Source organism: Cuculus canorus, chromosome Z (assembly GCF_017976375.1).
Source record: "Cuculus canorus isolate bCucCan1 chromosome Z, bCucCan1.pri, whole genome shotgun sequence".
In the NCBI taxonomy this organism is placed as follows: domain Eukaryota; kingdom Metazoa; phylum Chordata; class Aves; order Cuculiformes; family Cuculidae; genus Cuculus; species Cuculus canorus.
In genome coordinates this window covers 40,750,259-40,769,924 of record NC_071441.1, presented here as the reverse complement: position 1 = coordinate 40,769,924, position 19,666 = coordinate 40,750,259, and the positions used below count along the sequence as shown (strand labels likewise).

Genomic DNA, 19,666 nt, shown 5'->3' with positions numbered 1-19,666 from the left:
AAGGAATGCATAAGGGGCTCCAGGTGGACTTTGGTGTGAGCAGGGGATGCTGTGTGGGAGGAGAAGGGGTACTGGGGGCTCCTGGAGGGCTTTGGGGTGAGGGGGATTTCGGGGGGGTGGGGTGCAGAGGTGGGCACTGTTGGGGTGTGGGGGTCAAAGAAGGGCCATGAGAGGTTTCAGGGGACCTTGGGATTACAGAGGGAATCCCAGGGAGTTTGGAGGCGAGGGTGGGGACACCAGAGAGGTGCAAGGAGCTAGGGAATGGGTTTCAGGAGGCACGTAGTTTTGATTTCCCATTCAGACATGGGATTTGAGCTTCCCGGGGGCATTTTCCCATTTGCTCTGCACCTCCCGGCTTGAGGAATCATAAACTAATTTGGGTTGGGAAAGACCTAAAGATCATCCAGTTCCAGCCACCCTGCAATGGGCAGGGACACCTCCGAGTAGATCAGCCTGCCCAAGGCCCCATCCAGCCTGGCCTTGAACACTTCCAGGGACGGGGCATCCACAACTTCCCTGGGCAACCAGTTCCAGTGCCTCACTACTCTCATAGTGAAGAAATTCTTCCTTCTGTCTAGTCTAAAACTGCCCCTCTCCAGTTTATACCCATTGGCCCTCGTCTTACCACTACAAGCCTTTGTAAAAAGTCCCTCCCCAGCTTTCTTGTAGCCCTTTCCGGGCTCGGAGCTTTCTCTTCTCCAGGCTGAACAACCCCAACTCTTTCAGCCTGTCCTCATAGCAGAGGTGCTTCAGCCCTCTGATCGTCTTTGTAGCCCTCCTCTGGACCCATTCCAACAGTTCCATATCCTTCCTATGTTGAGCATTCCAGAACTGGACGCAGTACTCCAGATGAGGTCTCGCAAGAGAGGAATAGAGGGGCAGAATCACCTCCCTCGACCTGCTGACCACGCTTCTTTTGATGCAGCCCAGGATGCGGTCGGCCTTCTGGGCTGTGAGCGCACATTGCTGGCTCATGTTGAGCTTCTCAACAACCAGCACCATCAAGTCCTTCTCTGCAGGGCTGCTCTCAATCATGTCAGCCCCCATTGTGTACTGGAATTGGGGATTGCCCTGACCCAGGTGTAGGACTTTGCCCTAGGCCTTGTTGGACCTCACGAGGTTCACACAGGCCCACTTCTCCAGCCTGTGCGGGTCCCTCTGGATGACATCCTGTCCTTCCACTGTGGCAACAGCACCATTCAGCTTGGTGTCATCTGCAAACTTGCTGAGGGTGCACTCAGTCTTGCTGTCAATATCATTGAGGTGAGGAAGATATTAAGCAGCACCGGTCGCAGTACAGACCTCTGAGGGACACCACTCGTCACGGACCTCCATCTGAACGTAGAGCCATTGACCGATAGTCCTTGACTATGACCATTAATCACCTCGCTGGCTGTCATTAATCACCTCCATGTGCTACAGCCTAGCTTCTAGGAGGATCTGCAGCACCTATGCCGAAGCAGACAACACGTTCAAAATGGCTCAGATCTGGAGTGGTATGGGTGCACGGAGCCACTGTTCCCTTCCTGGGGCTGGCAATACCTTCTCTTCCCCTGTTCCTGGCAGGATTCAGCCCTGAGGATGCTTCCAGGGAGTATGATCAGAATGGCCTTGAGGCCACTGTTAATGAAAGGAAAAAGTACTGTGGGCTTGCATGGGCATTTGGGAAGTGCAATTGGAGCCATCCAAGAAGAAACTGCTGCTACTTCTAGAGGCAGCCAAGCTTTCTGACTGCCCAGAGTGTCGGCATTGCCTCCCTTGGTGCTGCTCCTGCCCCTGTGGCTCCAGATTCTGACTGGGGTGTGGTTTTTGTACTCTTGGGAGTAAACCAGGTTCATTTTAAAGGCACCTGGCACTGCCTCAGCGTTGCAGATCCTCACCTGTGTGGTGTCCCCTTCTCCAGGTGAGTGTAGAGGCAGGACACCACGATGGGGAAGGCAGAGGGAAAACCTCACCAGAGGCGTGGTGGTGGCCCAGGTGGGGTGGGTGCCTTGCAGGGAGAGCTGGGACAGCATGGTCCATGGCTGGAGGAGCTCTTCTGGGCGATGGGGCAGGAAGTGGGTGGAAGTGGCTCCTCCAGTTTGTGGGCATCTCACTCTCTGGGTGTCCCAGGCATAGAGCAGGAGGAGCACCCGTCCTCTCCTGGGAAGCAGCAGATGAAGAAGATTCTGGGGACTGGGTGGCCTGGGTCCCCTTTGCCAGGTATCCCTGTGGAGCAGGCGGCTCCCCGTGGGTCTGCGTCTCGCTGAGGGGGGCTGCATCATGCCCTGCCTTGCTGCCACAGGTGCTGTGGGGGTGAGGACCAGCTCCTTGGTTCTTTTGCAGGTGCTGGAGAAGAGCATCGAGGTGGTGGAGGTCAAGGTCAGAGTGGGAGCTGCTGGAGGGGCTGGTGAGCCACCAGGACGCAGGGCTGAAGGAGGATCTGCACTGTCATGACCAGCCACCTCCAGGTGAGGGGCGTGGGGGGCCAGACTCTGATGTTCCCTGCTGTTCCTCACCGTGCAAAGCGACCTGGATGCCCTGTGAGCCCAGGTGCAGAGGGATTTAGATGAGTGTGTCGGGGAGATCGCAAAAACTTCTCACGTAAAGTAATAAGCATGTGGCGGTAGCCAGGCAAGACATCCTTGCTGCCCGTGTCGGAGGTCTCTCCTCTTGCCCTTCTCCTGCCAAGAGATGGAGGCACATGTGCTGGCACTGAACTCAGAGTGTCAGAGGTGACACTGTCGGTTCTGGGCAGAGCTGCTGCCCTGTTGGGGGCTGGCAGGTAGCGGGGTGAAATTCCCACAGTGAGGCTTAAGAGGGGTTCCCAGGACTGGTTTGCTTGGGACGAAGGAGAGGCTGAGACGTAGGGTCTTGAGGGGAAAGGAGGGATGGAGATGTGGGTCTGTCGGCAAGAAAGTGCCCTGACTGGCAGCAGAGCTCAAAGCACAATTTCAGCAAGTGACCTTCACCGTTGTCATTTTGCATTCCCATGGGGAATGGGGCCCTTCAGCTGACGGATGAGAAGGGGATGCTTTCTCCCAGGATGCAGCAGAAGTCCTTGTGACAGAAATTAAAACCGTTTGGGGCTGGAGAAAGGGCTGAGCATAGGCGATCGGGAATGAACGTCCTCCTCTAGTTTGCAGGGAGGAGCTGGGATTGTCAGCACAATTTTTTTTTGCCTTTCTCTTGGCACAGGTCAGCACAGGAATGCCTGTGAGGAAGCTTCCAGTGGAAGGTGGACAAGGAGCAGGAGGTGGTGGTGCTGAGTGGGGAGCTCAAGAGCCTCAGATCAAAGAGATAGTGGGAAGGCACATGAAGGGGATGCTGAGAAGCTGATGGTGGTGCAGGCTGATGTGAGTCCCTAGTCACTACGCTGTTGAGCAGAGGGAGGTGCAGCGTTCGTGCCCTGAGGCTGCACCTGTGTGGTGCACACTGTCCTCACCTCTGCAGGTGGAGGCACAGTTCCCAGCATAGGTCAGTCGGTTCCTGTTGCAGTTCTGGGTGGTGCTGCTGGCCTTGTCTTTCAGCAGGAAGACTTGCAAGTGAAGCTGCAGACCCTGGATGCTCTGAAGCTCAAGATCCTGGTCAAAGTCTTGGAGGACCAGAGGCAGTTGGCACGTGACACTCAGGCAAGTATAGGAATGGCCCTGCGGCAAGGTGTGGCAGAGGAGGTGAGTGCTGGCCTGAGCCCGAGGGCCGTGGTGGTCACCACAGATGTTGGATTGAGGCATGTGCCCCCTTGCACATCTGCAGGGGTGCTGGCGCACATGCCTGGCAGATGGCAGAGCTGTGGGGACAGCCCTTGCATCGTGGGCTTGCATAACACCTGGCAAGAGCATCCCTGAAAGTGCTCCCATCCCTTCTTGGGGGTGTGCCTGTGCTGTGCCCTGGAAGGGTTTGTAGGTGAAGATACCCACAGGCCTGTGAGGCACTTTCGGTCTTAAAATCCACGTTTCTGCTGTGTATCTTTCACGCAGCAGCTGGGCAGGGGCCACCAAGGTGTCTCCATGGCTTGAGCATCTTCCCTCCCTCCCTCCCTCCCTCCCTCCCTCCCTCCCTCAGCAGTGCCTCCCTTGGGGCAAAACATGTCAGCAGAATGACACCGTGGGAAAAAACGAGCCTGCTTGCTTTGGAAAGAGTGGTTGGCAGTTCCCCATGGAGGAGAGGGATCGAGCAGGATTAGTAGTCCCTGCAGCCTGTACAGGCTCTGCACATGCTGTCAGGCTTAGACCGCTGGCAGTACTGCAGGGTCCCAGTACTCCTGGGCTTGGCTCCTGAGGGATGCTCTGTTTGGCTCCCACTGGGGCATCAGATTTTCCAGATGGGGATCGAGTGGGACAGGCATAGGTAGGGACAAGCAGCCCATGCTGGGGAGGACTAGGGGGGCTGTCAGATTGTGTCTGGTACCGATGGGCAGATCTGGAGCCAGTCAACTCTTTGGGATAGGGATGAGTGATCCCAGAGAGCTTGGATGCTCCCTGTTCTTACCTGGGGTATTGCTAGCAATCTCTAACTGGGCTTCCCAGCCCAATGTGTCTCCTCTCGTTTTCTGGGGGGTGGGGTGGAGGGTTTGATGGGGATTCATGCCCTGGCGCTGCTGTGGGAAGGTCCTTGTGCTCTCTCCATCCTTGCGGGGTGGAAGTGAGCGGAGGGCAGGATGCCTGCCCCAGCCTTTGACTGCTCTTGTGCCGTCTGTTCCCACCACAGCAAGCGCACCTCATCGTGGGTCAAGCCTTGAAGCCCAACATCGAGGACTGCGTGGGGATGGTCATTCCCGAGAACTGCTGGGCATTTTGTGGGTCCCAGGGCTTTGCCATCGTCCACCTCTCCAGCATCATCTGCGTCAGAGCCATGACCATACAGCACATCCCCAAAGCACTCTCACTCCAGGGGACCATGCCCAGAGCCGCCAAGGACTTTGCTGACTGTAGGAGAGCCTGTGGCCAGACCCGAGAGAGGAACAGGGGGTGTAGTGGGTGGATGCCATGGCGGAGGGTGCAGGAAGGCAGGGCCAGAAAGCTCTGTATCTGGCTGTGGGGTGCTCTGGGTGGTGGGTCCCTGCCCTGAAGCCCCCGTCCCTGCCCTGAAGCCATTGCTGGTTGTGCCATCTCTGCCTGTTCCACATTGCTGTTTTATAGAATCATAGAATAGTTTGGGTTGGAAGGGACCTTAAAGATCATGTAGTTCCACACCCCGCCCCCCCGCCATGGGCAGGGACACCTCCCACTAGATCAGGAGGGTCCCTGGGGTCCATGGGCAGGGACACACTAGATCAGGCTGCTCAAGGCCCCTTCCAACTTGGCCTTGAACACCTCCAGGGATGGCGCATCCACAACTTCCCTGGGCAACCTGTGCCAGTGCCTCGCCACTCTCATCGTGAAGAAGTGCTTCCTTATGTCTAGTCTAAATCTGCCCCACAACTACCCTGCTCGGCGGCAGTCTCAGAATATCTGCTCCAAGCTCTTGCCTGGAGGACAGAGCCAGCGGAGAAGAGCATTCTGTGTGGATGTGACACTTAGGGTTGTGGTTTAGTTGTGGGAATGGCAGGTTTGGGTTTATGATTGGACTCGGTGACACTAGAGGTCTTTTCCAACTTAACGGACTCTGTGAGTGCATTAGTGCACACCGTTACAGTATGGGCTGTGTCACCTCCAGTCCCTCACGGCCCCGTGGCTCGGGGTCAAGGGACGCTCGGGGAGGGCAGGGAGAACGCGGGAGGCACTGGGCAGGGCTGGAAGTAAGACAGGTTCTTTTGGGAGGGTGTACCAGAGGAGTGGGAATGCCTGTGTCCTGCCAAAACTGGTAGTCAGTTTTTGGTTGCTAGCAGTCAGCCCCAAAAATGCCAGGCTGGGCAATGTCTCTCTCAGTCCTGGGAGAGTGAGGGTGAAGACAGCAGTGGAACCAAACACTTCTGGGTCACCAAGCAAGTGGTTTGCAGGGCTGTGACTTGAAGGCCAGGCTAAGGGAGCAGTGTGATTCCGAGAAGGGAGAGTTCCCGTACAAGTGCTATCCAAGACTGGGTGCAGCAAGTTCTGCTGATCCAGGATCTATATGGGCTCTAGCTGTCAGCCAAAACTTGTCCCTGCCCTCCCTGTTTCAGGCAGCTGGACACTACAGGGTTTGCTTGCAACAGCAAGGGTGAGCTGTGAGGGAAAATACCCCCAGAGGTTGGGGGGGGGGGGCGGCAGTGGTGCTTGCTCAGAGAGTCGGGAGTATGTCGTTCTCAAGAGGCCTGGGCATTCCTTCCTCCCCTCCGGTCCCTTGGACAGTAAGTAGCTGTGGCTTCTCTCTAATTTGCAGCACACAACAATCTTTGGCATCGCTGGTGACAGCCAGGGGGAGGGAGCAGCTTCTCATCGTCGGGTCTCCTCAGTCCTCTGCAGAGCACAAGCACGGGCACGGCCACAGAGTGGAGCTGCTCTGCCACGTGTGCTGTGATTTTCAGGAGGGCATCACCTTGGTGCAGCCGTGCCAGCACCAGTTCTGCTTGGGCTGCGTCTTGTGGTGGGCAAAAGGGCATAAGATGCCCACTCTGCAGAAGAAGGCCTCCGATGGAGAAGGTCAAGTTTTCTGTGTGGGGAAGAAATGACTACGTAGAGCACTGTCATCAGCACACCGCCCACACAGGCAGAGTCGCCAGCAGTCAGGCAGGCGCAGGTCCCAGCTGCCCCAGCCCTCATTGCCCTGTGGCGTCCCCTCTGTCCAGCGTGCAGGGGATGCCATTACTGAAAGAGCAGGGGGCTGCGGGGTCAGAGGACAGGGCTACCGTGGGTGGCCTCCTGCCTGAGGTCTGTCTGTCACTTTTCCAGCAACACCAGAAGCTCCCTCCTCCAGCCCGTGCTGCCCTGGGAGCTGGAGGCAATAATTGAGGAACGGTAGTGGTAGCAGAAAAGCTGATTCTGCACACAGCCATCTGCTGGGAATCTGATGGGCCCCCATCAGCACCCATGCATGCAGAGCAGCAGGTCCCTCTGTTGAGTGATGCAGCCACCCCCCCTCTAATCCTTGCTAGGAAAAGTTGCGTCTGGGGTCCCAGCATCCCTGAAGAGGAGTAGCAGCAGCCCCCAGGATCGTCCTCATCCCTGCAAGAGGCCACGTCACCTGGAGGAGGGAGCCGGCATCTCGGAGGCCACCCTCCACGGGAGTTCCAGCCTGTGCCCATGCCTGCAGAGCAGGAGCAGCCCCAGGAGGAGCCAGGGGACGTGGCAGCGGCAGGCCCCTTCACTCCTGGCCAGGACAACGTGCCTTGGGGAGCCCAGCACCCCGCAAAGAGGAGGGCCTCCAGCCTCAGGACTCTCCACGGCCCTGCAAGTGGCGTTGCTGTTCCTGCAAGTAGCAGGGATCCATCAACTCTTTCTTCAGGGAAATGGAAATGAATTCCTGTTTCTGTGGCGCAGCCTCTAGGGCTGCTCTCTGCCCCTTCTCCTTATGCCTTTCCCTGACCCCTGCACCCCACGGTGGGTGGCACCAGCCTGCTGGGGGGCACAGCCATGGACCTGCAGAGACCCAGGGCCATGTGCTGTGCCTCCTCCTGCAGAAATCCTGCTGCAGCTACGCGCACTGGCAGTTGATGAAAGGACTTGGGATGATCTATAACCTTGCCACCTCCAGCACTTGCCACTGTACCTGACCAGGTATGAGAAAGCAGGGACCCCTCCAAGGTGGAGATGGTCTGTTTCCACATAGGAACGAGCAGCATGGTGGGACCAATTCAGGAAACATTGGACCTCTCACATATGGCATCACATCACATGCAAGACATTAGAGATTCAAGGTCAAATAGCAGGAAAAGGAGGATTTTTATTTCAGACTGAAAAAAATAAAGGTTAGAACTAATTCAGCTAGGAACACGGGCTTTTTTTCCGGGCTTTTTCCTGGCACACTCTGTCCTCCGCAGCCTCTCCGTTCCACCTTCCCTCTGCAGTTCTCCCACAGTTTCCTGGCAGAACCTGGCTTTTTTTAGAGCAATAGCGGGAAAACTTGGTGGCTGTGTGTCGGGCATGTGTTTCCTGAGCGCATTGAAGAAGAATTTTCTCTCTGTCACTCTGTGTGTTTAAAGCTCGTTTGGATCTTTGTAGGGGATGGGGGAGGGGATGCGGTGAGGTGATTTTGTTAGGAATAAATGGCATGTTCTGTACTGTGAATGCGTGTGCTCATTGAATGACGGAATCCTTGAGGTTTGTATGCGGGAGGAGGTTGAGCCCAGGGGAGTGTTAATGCCACCAGGTTGTTGCTGCACTTGCATCCAATCTAAAAGCATCTTTTTCTTTACAGCGGTGCCTTTCTGTCTCTCACTGTGTGTGTTTAAAGCTTGTTTGGATCTTTGTAGCAGATTGGAGGGGTGGGGAGTGGGGTGATTTTGTTAGGAATAAATGGCATGTTCTGTACTGTGAAGGCGTGTGCTCATTGAATGACGGAATCCTTGAGGTTGGAACAGACCCTTAGGATCATCGAGTCGAACCCTACGTGCTGCATCCACACGCATTAGAGATCCCTGCAGGGACAGGGCCTCCACCACTTCTCTGGGAAGCCCCTTCCCGTGCCTGACAACCCTGTCTGTGAAGGAATTTTTCCCAATATCCTATCTAAACGTCCCCTGGCACCTCTGGAGGACACCTCCTCTCACCTCCTGCCTTCTTCCTTGTCAGCCGAACCCAACTCCCGCCTGGCTCACACCTCCTGCCCGCAGCTGCGCAGTGCGGTCAGGGCTCCCCTCTGCATCCTGCACTGCAGACCGAGCCCTCCAGCTCCCTCAGCCCTTTCCTTTCTCCTCCAGCCCCTTCCCACCTCCACTGCCCTTCTCCGGATGTGCCCTAGCCATTCAGCGTCTTTCTGGGAGTGAGGGGCCCAACACTGAACCCGGCATCTCAGCCGCCGTCTCTCCACTGCTGAATCCAGCGGGATGAGCCCCTCCGTCCTCCTGCTGCCCACGCTGGCTGCTAACCAAGCCTGTGGTCCCAGTGCTGATTCCGAGTCCCGAAGCCCCTGACTCTGCCTCTTCCTTCAAGGAGCCCTTGCCCTCTGCTTCCAAGCAAAGCCGCAACCCCTCAGCCTCGCTTTTCTTCCCTTTTGGAATTTGGTGCTGTTGGAAAGGGCCGCACTGGGGAAATGAGTGGGAAATTGCCATCCCATTTAGTGCTGCAGAGCCAGAGCAATGCGCAGCATCCCGGCTCGGGAAGGCAGTGCTCAGCCAAAGGGGATTTGCAGGTGGTTTCTCCTTCCTCACTTCCCAGGCAGGGCTTCCCTAAAAGCACCCCGCGGAAGGGGCTGCTGCAGGCAGTCACCTTGCGGAGGCGGCAGCGCAGGGAACGCCATTCTCCTCTGGCTCCGGCCTCCGCTCCAGGCTCTGGCTGCTCTGGATATTCCCAGAGTGAAGCCAAGCGAGGCATTTGCGCCAACAGATACGTGCACGCCTCGGCTCCCTCCTGCCTTCCCCACAAGCATCTACAAGCTCGGAGTGGGATTTCCCACCTATTAAAGGCTGAGCCGCTCTGTTCCGGCATGGCTGACTCCGAGACGTGCTCGTGCGCGGCTCTGGAAGCATATCTGGATGGTCCACGACCTTCCCAGTGGAAAAGGGAGCGATTTGGGAAGCGGGCAATGAGGGAGCTGCAGTGTTAGCAGCTAGCGGGGTTGGTTTTCCGCTGCCTGGCATCACCGGAGGGGTGAACGGCAGGGTTGGGATGATGCCGCATGCGGGCCGGAATGAAGCGGCACCTGAACGGCCGGTAGAATCCTGGCCGGACCCTGCTGGCAGGGCCCAGCTGGGCTGACAGGGCGGCGTTGCCAGGCTACCGGGCTCCACACAACATTCAACGGTCGAGGGGCTGGTAGCTCGCTGCCCTTGCTGCTGCTGCGAGCAGAGCCCACGAGCCCTTCAGGCGCTGATGGAGCCCAAGCCAGCTCTCAGCATGGATTTGGGACAGGACGATTCCTGGGATGGCACGGTGACGCAGTGAGTGCTGGCAAGGGGCTCTAGAGGGGAGCTGGTAACGCCGGGCCGGGGACTGTGGGCTCTACCTGTGCCGTCTTTGGGACAGCCCAGCCGCGCCCATGGCATAGCCCCTCATTCCCAGCACGTGTGCCTGTCCCGGTGCAGCTGATCCCAAGTCGCCCTCCTCCCCTCCGCTTATTCCTCCAGACGCGTCAACGTCGGAGCTGAATTCCAGGCAGAGCTACCGGCTCTGCGGGACAGGCCTCACTGGCAAAACGATGAGGAGGGAGCAGCGCTGGTGTGGAAGCCCTGGGGGGACATCGAATCCAACCCGGAAACACAGCGCAGAGGTTTCCTTAATGCTTTTTGTTCCCCAAGGCCACCCTCAGATGCAAGGCTTCCCCATTCCCACCTTTCCGCAGCACCTCTGGGCACCTTGGGGTTCTCTCCTGTCTTTCCCTCAGCACCATCCAAGCCGGCAGCTGTAGAGGGAAGGGGGCTCCCTTGGGCAAGAACCCCAAGGGGAATCAATCAGCTCCCTGGGGACATTCAGAGCCATCCCATCCCACCTGCAGTGGCCCTGGAATAGGGCAGATTTGTCCCTGGGGTTGTCAGTCCCAAAGCTTTTCCTAAGGCAGGGAGAGGGACTCCCGGAGAGCTGGAAGACGGGGCTTTCTGCTGCCACACTCTGTCCTCCCCAGTCTCTCCGTGGCCTCGTTCCGCTTTCCCTCTGCCATTCTCCCACCGTTTCCTGGCAGAACCTGACTTCCTGTTCTTTCCCTCTCCTTTGTAGTCACCGAGCTGCTCACCACGGCCTGCTCTGGTGTAGTGCCAGCGGGAAGAGGGAACGCGGAGCTAGCACTGCACTGCCTGCACCAAACGCAGGGCAACATCCTGGTAAGCAGGCAGCTATGGAATGCTGGGAATGAAGGAGCTGCCCTGTTTGGGGAAATGCCGAGGTCTGGATAAACGCCCCGCGCTTGGCAAGTCCAGCGTCCCTGGGCGCCCCGTGCTGAGCAAACACCTCCAGCCTGGCCCCGGTGGAGCGCATTCTCTCTTCTGTAACAACACTTGGATGGAGTGGAGGGCTTGGCCTTTGCCGTGAGAATGAGTGGCAAGTGACTGCGGCAGAGAGGAGTCTTCTCCCAGAGGTGCTGGCAGTGGCATGCCACGGCTCAGTCCCCAAGGATCTGCCTAGGTTCTACAGCCTTAAGCGGACTGAGGAAGTACTTGCCTAGACTTCAGCAGGATGAGGTGATCCCAAAGCGCTGCTCCTGCGCATGGACCAGCCGGAACTGCTGAAGGAGCACCACAGCTGGAAGCAGGTATTCCCCTCCTTGCTCCTTTTGGAATCTAAGCCTTTTCCCTTGAAATCTTGCAGCACGCTAAGGAATTGCTGTGTTCCGGAGGGCCTGGGAAGCTGGAATCCCATCCCCTGGCGGATTATCATTACACAGGTAAGTTGGGATAGAGCCTGTGCCTTCACCTGCAATGCTGGTGGATACGGCAGTTCCCTGTCTGCATCCCTATCAGAAGCATTTAACGGGCGGCAAACCATCTGTGTTCTACGCAGCTAGAGAAGCCGCAGCAAAGCAGTCCGCTTTTAGGGATGCGGACCGTTTTTGCCATGGGAAGTGCCCCATCCTTGGGGGTCAGCCACTGCTTTCCATGCCGCTGCCCAGCAGTGGCTCCCAACGGGAGAAGCCCCAGGAAACCAGGCCAAATCCTGCACGTGCTGGGTCACTCCCTTCCAACGCAGGAGAGAACCCAGTCCGTGAGGAACCGTAGCCCTGTGAGCGAGCTGATCCTTTCCTCTTTATTGCCAGGCTTGGACACCTGGACAGCGGAGGAGGAGCGGCTGTTCCGGATGGCTTTCTCCAGATGCCGGAAAGATTTCTACCGCATCCAGAAGAAGGTAAAGCTGTTGGATCTGGGCAAATCTCACACTGCTAGCGGTGACAGCGTTAGCCCTGCAAGTCGTGCTTGGTGCTGGGGGTCTCTGGCATGCGGGTCTCTAAGGAGCAAACACCGGTTTGCAAGCCAAAATGCCTCTGCCCCAAGACATCGTTGGCATAATGCTGACTGGAGAATTAATGTCTCCGACACAAAACACCAGAGAGGTTAAAATGACAACGGAATGTTATGCTGACCACCCGTGTGTGTGCTGCCCTTCCCACCCTTCCTTAGAGCCTCTTCTGGATGGGAAGATTTGTTCTCTCTCCCATGTCATCACTATGCCCATCAAGAGTGCCCGCAGCACCTTTTACTGGCTTACCTGGAGGGAACGGGGGAAGTTAAACTGGGTGGAATGGCTCACTTGTGTGAGATGTTGAACTGCAGTGTATCCCCGATGGATTGCCACCGTGTTTCCCCCAACAGGTGCAGACCAAGTCCGTAGCCCAGTGTGTGGAGTATTACTACACCTGGAAGAAGAAGTTGGTGTTTGACCGCCTCCGTGCCAAAGCTAAAGCACAGAGGCGCAAGGCAGAGAGGGATCAGCCGCAACACCCAAAGGAAAAGGTGGGAAAACCACTGGGGATTTGTGCTAGATGCCGCTCCACTGGGAAAACATTTCCCTACTGCCCCCCGGGAAAGGGGCAGTGGGTGCGCCTGAACCGGTGTGCTTCAGTAACTCTGGAATGACAGATCCGCATTCCTCGTTAGCACCGTGGCCGTGTGCTGATGGTGCTGCCGGTGTCTGCTCCCAAGTGCCGGCTCCCTCCCTGCCCAAAGAAGAGAATTCCCAACCACTTCCTAATCACCCTGCACGCGCTCAGCTTAGTGCCGCCGATTCTCAGGGATATTCCGCCCCATCCCGGCACTCTCTAAGGGGAACTGCTGGTGCCATGACTCCGCATGGGCATTGCTGGAACGTCCCTCACCACTAAACAGGAACTGTGGCCACAGGAATATCGCTTTGGTGGGAAAAAGTGGGTAGCTGTGTCGCTTCCGTGCTTTGGATTTCGGCCCCTTGGAGCTGATGTCCACAATGTGGGGAGGGAAGCGCTGTTCCACATGGGGCGTTGTTCAGTAGGCTGGGTTTCCCATCAAGGGCTGGGTTTGCCTCCCTCCTCGCAGCTGAATTGAAGCAGATTTGGGCTGCTGAGAGTCGGAAGGAGTTCACCAGCTTGGGCCGCTTGGTTTTCCTGGGCGATGGAATGCATCCGGCTGGCCTGGGCCACTCGGAGATGGCTCAGGCTGGTTCCGACTCCCGCTCAGGATTCGGAGGAGGAATTGATCTGGGCTCTCTGTCTTTCAGGCTGTCGCCAGCCCCGGGAAGTGCCGTCGAGTAGCAACAGAGAGCACAGGCACCCCCTCCAGTGATGCCAGCCAGCCTCCATCTCACGCGGGAAGCGGAGACGCTCTGCAGGGTTTTCCATGCCCAGAGTGCGGAAGGTAGAGTTCATCTTCCTTCTGGCAGCTCTGTGCTTGGGCTAAAGGAGATTTGCCCTTCCTAAGCCAGCTGGGGGTAAGAGGGAAGCAGAGCCAAGGGCCGCTTGATGATCGCCCCCGTCCCTTTGGAATTTCCAGCCCTTTCCAGTGCAAACAAGTGACTTTTTTAACCATCCCTCCCTGCGGATATGGCAGGACGAAGGGATGAATCTCTTGCACTGCACTCCACAGAAGCCATGGAAATGGCAATAAAAGAGATGGGTTTCATGGCGTTTCTTGGATTAAAGTTAATTCCTCTTTGTCCTCCCACTTCCAGGGTGTTTGCCAAGATAAATGGCCGCAACGCCCACATGAAGCGTCATTGCCCGGAGGAGGACCTGGATTACCTCCGGAAGGTCCGCTGGCCGCTGAAGCGCCCAAAAACGGAGCCGAAGGCAGAAGAAAGCAGGATGCTGATGGCCTTCGAGAGCGGAGACAGCCCGGCTCGCAAGCGGCAATGAGGTCAGCTTCCTGCATTCCCTTGTATCTGGGAAGAGGTTGAGCCCCGGGGAGGGTTAATGCCACCAGGTTGTTCCTGCACTTCAATCCAATCTAACAGCATCTTTTTCTTTACAGGGATGCCGGAAAAACTTGGTGCCATTGTGTTGGGCATGTGTTTACAAGAAGAATTAAAGCAGAATTCTCTCTGTCTTCCTCTGTGTGTTAAAAGCCTCTTTGGATCTTTGTAGAGGACTGGGGGTAGGGCTGGGGCGGGGGGTGGGGGGTAGGGTAGATTTGTTGGGAATAAATGGCATGTTCTGTACTGTGAAGGTGTGTGTTCATTGAATCACAACGTATTTTATGAGGCAACGTTATTATCTGGAAGGAGGTTGAGCCCTGGGGAGTGTTTAATGCCACCAGGTTGTTGCTGCACTTGCATCCAACCTAAAAGCATCTTTTTCTTTACAGCGGTGCCTGTAAAGAAAAGGGACAGGGCCTCCACCACTTCTCTGGGAAGCCCCTTCCCGTGCCTGACAACCCTGTCTGTGGAGGAATTTTTCCCAATATCCAATCTAAACTTCCCCTGGCACCTCTGGAGGACACCTCCTCTCACCTTCTGCCTTCTTCCTTGTCAAACCCAACTCCCGCCTGGCTCACACCTCCTGCCCGCAGCTGCGCAGTGCGGTCAGGGCTCCCCTCTGCATCCTGCACTGCAGACCGAGCCCTCCAGCTCCCTCAGCCCTTTCCCTTCTCCTCCAGCCCCTTCCCACCTCCACTGCCCTTCTCCGGATGTGCCCTAGCCATTCAGCGTCTTTCTGGGAGTGAGGGGCCCAACACTGAACCCGGCATCTCAGCTGCCGTCTCTCCACGGCTGAATCAGCGGGATGAGCCCCTCCGTCCTCCTGCTGCCCACGCTGGCTGCTAACCAAGCCTGTGGTCCCAGTGCTGATTCCGAGTCCCGAAGCCCCTGACTCTGCCTCTTCCTTCAAGGAACCCTTGCCCTCTGCTTCCAAGCAAAGCCGCAACCCCTCAGCCTCGCTTTTCTTCCCTTTTGGAATTTGGTGCTGTTGGAAAGGGCCGCACTGGGGAAATGAGTGGGAAATTGCCATCCCATTTAGTGCTGCAGAGCCAGAGCAATGCGCAGCATCCCGGCTCGGGAAGGCAGTGCTCAGCCAAAGGGGATTTGCAGGTGGTTTCTCCTTCCTCACTTCCCAGGCAGGGCTTCCCTAAAAGCACCCCGCGGAAGGGGCTGCTGCAGGCAGTCACCTTGCGGAGGCGGCAGCGCAGGGAACGCCATTCTCCTCTGGCTCCGGCCTCCGCTCCAGGCTCTGGCTGCTCTGGATATTCCCAGAGTGAAGCCAAGCGAGGCATTTGCGCCAACAGATACGTGCACGCCTCGGCTCCCTCCTGCCTTCCCCACAAGGATCTACAAGCCCAGAGTGGGATTTCTCCTTGTGATGCCCTTCAGGGTTTTGCTCCGGCACTGGCTTTCCTTTGTGATAAACACGGAGACGCTTAGTCCAGGCATGGCCGGTTCCCCTTCGCCTCACTGCAGACGAGCCCCTCCAGCTCCTTTCGCCCCTTCCCTTCTGCTCCAGCTCCTTCCCAGCTCCATTCTGCTCTTCTGGATGTGCACCAGACCCTCAGCTTCTTTCTTGGAGGAAATTGGTGGGAAACCACCACTAAGCCTTTTTTTTTGCTGTAGATTTAGAGCCTCGTGGAGCATTCCAGGTACAGATCAGAGGCAGAAGACTGAGGGTTCTAGCGTTGTTTCCGCTTAATTGTTTAAATCTGGGTTTGGAATGAGCAATTCCTGTCCTTGCTCTTGATGCTATGCATCATGAACAGCGCCTTTGCTAGGCTTAGTTGGTGATGCCTACTCCCTGTCCGTATGTCTTGGAAGCCTTCCCTCGGGTTTTTTCCCACCCGTAATCATGAGCTGTGGCAGCAGGACTGGGTGGTTGGAAGTGTTAGATCTGCAAGCCAGCAGCATTATGCAGTGGGACAGAGTTGGCCTTCCATAATTAGTAGCCAGTGGGATAGCCCAGGGAAACAGCGAGTGAGGGACAGAGACTGGTGGGTGAAAAAGTACAACCAAATCAATTTTAATGAGCCAAGGATGGTAATGAGAGAATAATGAATGAGGAAAGGCTAAAAGAGAGAGAAATACGCAAATGAGGGACTCTCTGCATGCCATCCATTCTGTTCTCTGGCAATAAGGATAAATATCGAGCGTTGTGAGTTCTGGGAGCAGACGCTGTCCAAAGCCACGGCATTAATTTTCCAGAACTGCTGTCCCTTGGAAGAGGTTGAAGGGAAAGGGGCGCTGGCCGGTGTCACGTGAGGCGTCGTCGCGCCGTGAGAGGGTCTCCGGGCGGGGTCACGTGGGGCGCGCTGAGCGGCGTCACGTGACGCGGGGCCGCGCGGCCCCGGCCCCGGCCCCGGCCCGGGACAAGGCGGAAGGCGAAGCGGGAGCGAGGGGGGCGCGGCTCCCGGCTCTTCGTCAGCGCTCTCTTCGGGTGAGCGCCAGCCGTCAGGGGATCCTGACAGCGGCAGGGAGCTCCGCGGGGACGGGGAGGGAAGGGAGGGGGCACTGAGGGGGGATTGTGGCCACGCGGTGGGAAGCGGGGGCGTGAGGGGCCTCTGGGGGGCTTCGGGCGGTCAGAGAAGGGGTGCGTGGCGCCTCGGTAGCGGTTTGGGGTGCATTGACGGGGGAGCTTCTGGGGGGCTTTGTGGGTGAGAGGGGGCAATGGAGGGGCTGGGGCTGAGGAGGAAGATCCGGGGGCGGGGGGGGGGCACTGTGGAGGTTTTTGGGTGACAGAGGGGTGCACGGCGTCAGGGAAGGGGTTTGAGAGGTTCCAAGGCGGTTTTGAGGGTCGGGGTGGGCACCGAGAGGGTTCAGAGAATAGGTTTTCTAAGCTCCTGGGGATTTCTTTTGCGGGGAGGGCACTGAGGAGATGGAAGGAGGCACAGAAAGGGGGTGGGGGGGGCGGCTTCTTGGGAGGCTTTGTGTTGCAGAGGGACCACTGAGAGGGTACAGGGGAACGGAGAAGGGGCGAGAGGGTCTTTTGAGGGTCGGGGTGAAGAGTGTGTATGTGGGGGGAGAAGGAGCATTGGGACCTCCTGGGAGCTTTGTGGTAGAGGGAAGACCCTGAGGGAGTGTAGGGGTAGTACTGAGAGGGCTTTGGCAGTGCAGGAGGAGCAGAGAAGGGCTGTGAGGAAGGGTGTCTTGAGGGGCTTCAGGTGAGGGAGCGGGGCAGTGAGGAAGTGCAGGGGGTGAGAGAAAGAGAACGTGGGTCTTTGGGGGTGCATAGTGGGTGCTAGAGGGGTGTGAGGGGCTGCAGGGGGGATCGGGGGTGATGGGTAGCACTGAGAGGGTGTAGGGAGACAGAAAAGGGGTTTTAGAGGGTTTTGGGAGCTTTAGGGGTGAGGAAGGAATGCACAGTGGGCACTGGAAGGATGGATTTGAGGAGGGGGTACAGCATAGGGGGAAGGAATGCATAAGGGGCTCCAGGTGGACTTTGGTGTGAGCAGGGGATGCTGTGTGGGAGGAGAAGGGGTACTGGGGGCTCCTGGAGGGCTTTGGGGTGAGGGGGATTTCGGGGGGGTGGGGTGCAGAGGTGGGCACTGTTGGGGTGTGGGGGTCAAAGAAGGGCCATGAGAGGTTTCAGGGGACCTTGGGATTACAGAGGGAATCCCAGGGAGTTTGGAGGCGAGGGTGGGGACACCAGAGAGGTGCAAGGAGCTAGGGAATGGGTTTCAGGAGGCACGTAGTTTTGATTTCCCATTCAGACATGGGATTTGAGCTTCCCGGGGGCATTTTCCCATTTGCTCTGCACCTCCCGGCTTGAGGAATCATAAACTGATTTGGGTTGGGAAAGACCTAAAGATCATCCAGTTCCAGCCACCCTGCAATGGGCAGGGACACCTCCGAGTAGATCAGCCTGCCCAAGGCCCCATCCAGCCTGGCCTTGAACACTTCCAGGGACGGGGCATCCACAACTTCCCTGGGCAACCAGTTCCAGTGCCTCACTACTCTCATAGTGAAGAAATTCTTCCTTCTGTCTAGTCTAAAACTGCCCCTCTCCAGTTTATACCCATTGGCCCTCGTCTTACCACTACAAGCCTTTGTAAAAAGTCCCTCCCCAGCTTTCTTGTAGCCCTTTCCGGGCTCGGAGCTTTCTCTTCTCCAGGCTGAACAACCCCAACTCTTTCAGCCTGTCCTCATAGCAGAGGTGCTTCAGCCCTCTGATCGTCTTTGTAGCCCTCCTCTGGACCCATTCCAACAGTTCCATATCCTTCCTATGTTGAGCATTCCAGAACTGGACGCAGTACTCCAGATGAGGTCTCGCAAGAGAGGAATAGAGGGGCAGAATCACCTCCCTCGACCTGCTGACCACGCTTCTTTTGATGCAGCCCAGGATGCGGTCGGCCTTCTGGGCTGTGAGCGCACATTGCTGGCTCATGTTGAGCTTCTCAACAACCAGCACCATCAAGTCCTTCTCTGCAGGGCTGCTCTCAATCATGTCAGCCCCCATTGTGTACTGGAATTGGGGATTGCCCTGACCCAGGTGTAGGACTTTGCCCTAGGCCTTGTTGGACCTCACGAGGTTCACACAGGCCCACTTCTCCAGCCTGTGCGGGTCCCTCTGGATGACATCCTGTCCTTCCACTGTGGCAACAGCACCATTCAGCTTGGTGTCATCTGCAAACTTGCTGAGGGTGCACTCAGTCTTGCTGTCAATATCATTGAGGTGAGGAAGATATTAAGCAGCACCGGTCGCAGTACAGACCTCTGAGGGACACCACTCGTCACGGACCTCCATCTGAACGTAGAGCCATTGACCGATAGTCCTTGACTATGACCATTAATCACCTCGCTGGCTGTCATTAATCGCCTCCATGTGCTACAGCCTAGCTTCTAGGAGGATCTGCAGCACCTATGCCGAAGCAGACAACACGTTCAAAATGGCTCAGATCTGGAGTGGTATGGGTGCACGGAGCCACTGTTCCCTTCCTGGGGCTGGCAATACCTTCTCTTCCCCTGTTCCTGGCAGGATTCAGCCCTGAGGATGCTTCCAGGGAGTATGATCAGAATGGCCTTGAGGCCACTGTTAATGAAAGGAAAAAGTACTGTGGGCTTGCATGGGCATTTGGGAAGTGCAATTGGAGCCATCCAAGAAGAAACTGCTGCTACTTCTAGAGGCAGCCAAGCTTTCTGACTGCCCAGAGTGTCGGCATTGCCTCCCTTGGTGCTGCTCCTGCCCCTGTGGCTCCAGATTCTGACTGGGGTGTGGTTTTTGTACTCTTGGGAGTAAACCAGGTTCATTTTAAAGGCACCTGGCACTGCCTCAGCGTTGCAGATCCTCACCTGTGTGGTGTCCCCTTCTCCAGGTGAGTGTAGAGGCAGGACACCACGATGGGGAAGGCAGAGGGAAAACCTCACCAGAGGCGTGGTGGTGGCCCAGGTGGGGTGGGTGCCTTGCAGGGAGAGCTGGGACAGCATGGTCCATGGCTGAAGGAGCTCTTCTGGGCGATGGGGCAGGAAGTGGGTGGAAGTGGCTCCTCCAGTTTGTGGGCATCTCACTCTCTGGGTGTCCCAGGCATAGAGCAGGAGGAGCACCCGTCCTCTCCTGGGAAGCAGCAGATGAAGAAGATTCTGGGGACTGGGTGGCCTGGGTCCCCTTTGCCAGGTATCCCTGTGGAGCAGGCGGCTCCCCGTGGGTCTGCGTCTCGCTGAGGGGGGCTGCATCATGCCCTGCCTTGCTGCCACAGGTGCTGTGGGGGTGAGGACCAGCTCCTTGGTTCTTTTGCAGGTGCTGGAGAAGAGCATCGAGGTGGTGGAGGTCAAGGTCAGAGTGGGAGCTGCTGGAGGGG

At 57.1% G+C, this 19,666-nt stretch overlaps 1 protein-coding gene across 1 annotated transcript; it reads left to right on the top strand.

The window, feature by feature from the left end:
- Positions 1-8,385: 8,385 nt before the first annotated feature.
- Positions 8,386-13,809, top strand: LOC128850440 (zinc finger protein 541-like). Its single transcript, XM_054054785.1, has 6 exons — positions 8,386-10,266; positions 10,710-11,373; positions 11,743-11,831; positions 12,296-12,436; positions 13,176-13,312; positions 13,626-13,809. Exons 3-6 carry the CDS (start codon positions 11,784-11,786, stop codon positions 13,807-13,809), a joined length of 510 nt encoding a protein of 169 aa, XP_053910760.1. The 5' UTR covers positions 8,386-10,266; positions 10,710-11,373; positions 11,743-11,783.
- Positions 13,810-19,666: the final 5,857 nt, after the last annotated feature.

Excerpts from the sequence above, each read along its gene's own strand:
- LOC128850440 (XM_054054785.1), top strand. The coding sequence starts at position 11,784 with ATGGCTTTCTCCAGATGCCGGAAAGATTTCTACCGCATCCAGAAGAAG. Across the intron at positions 11,832-12,295 it reads TCTACCGCATCCAGAAGAAG|GTGCAGACCAAGTCCGTAGC; the intron begins GTAAAGCTGTTG and ends TTCCCCCAACAG. Across the intron at positions 12,437-13,175 it reads CGCAACACCCAAAGGAAAAG|GCTGTCGCCAGCCCCGGGAA; the intron begins GTGGGAAAACCA and ends TCTGTCTTTCAG.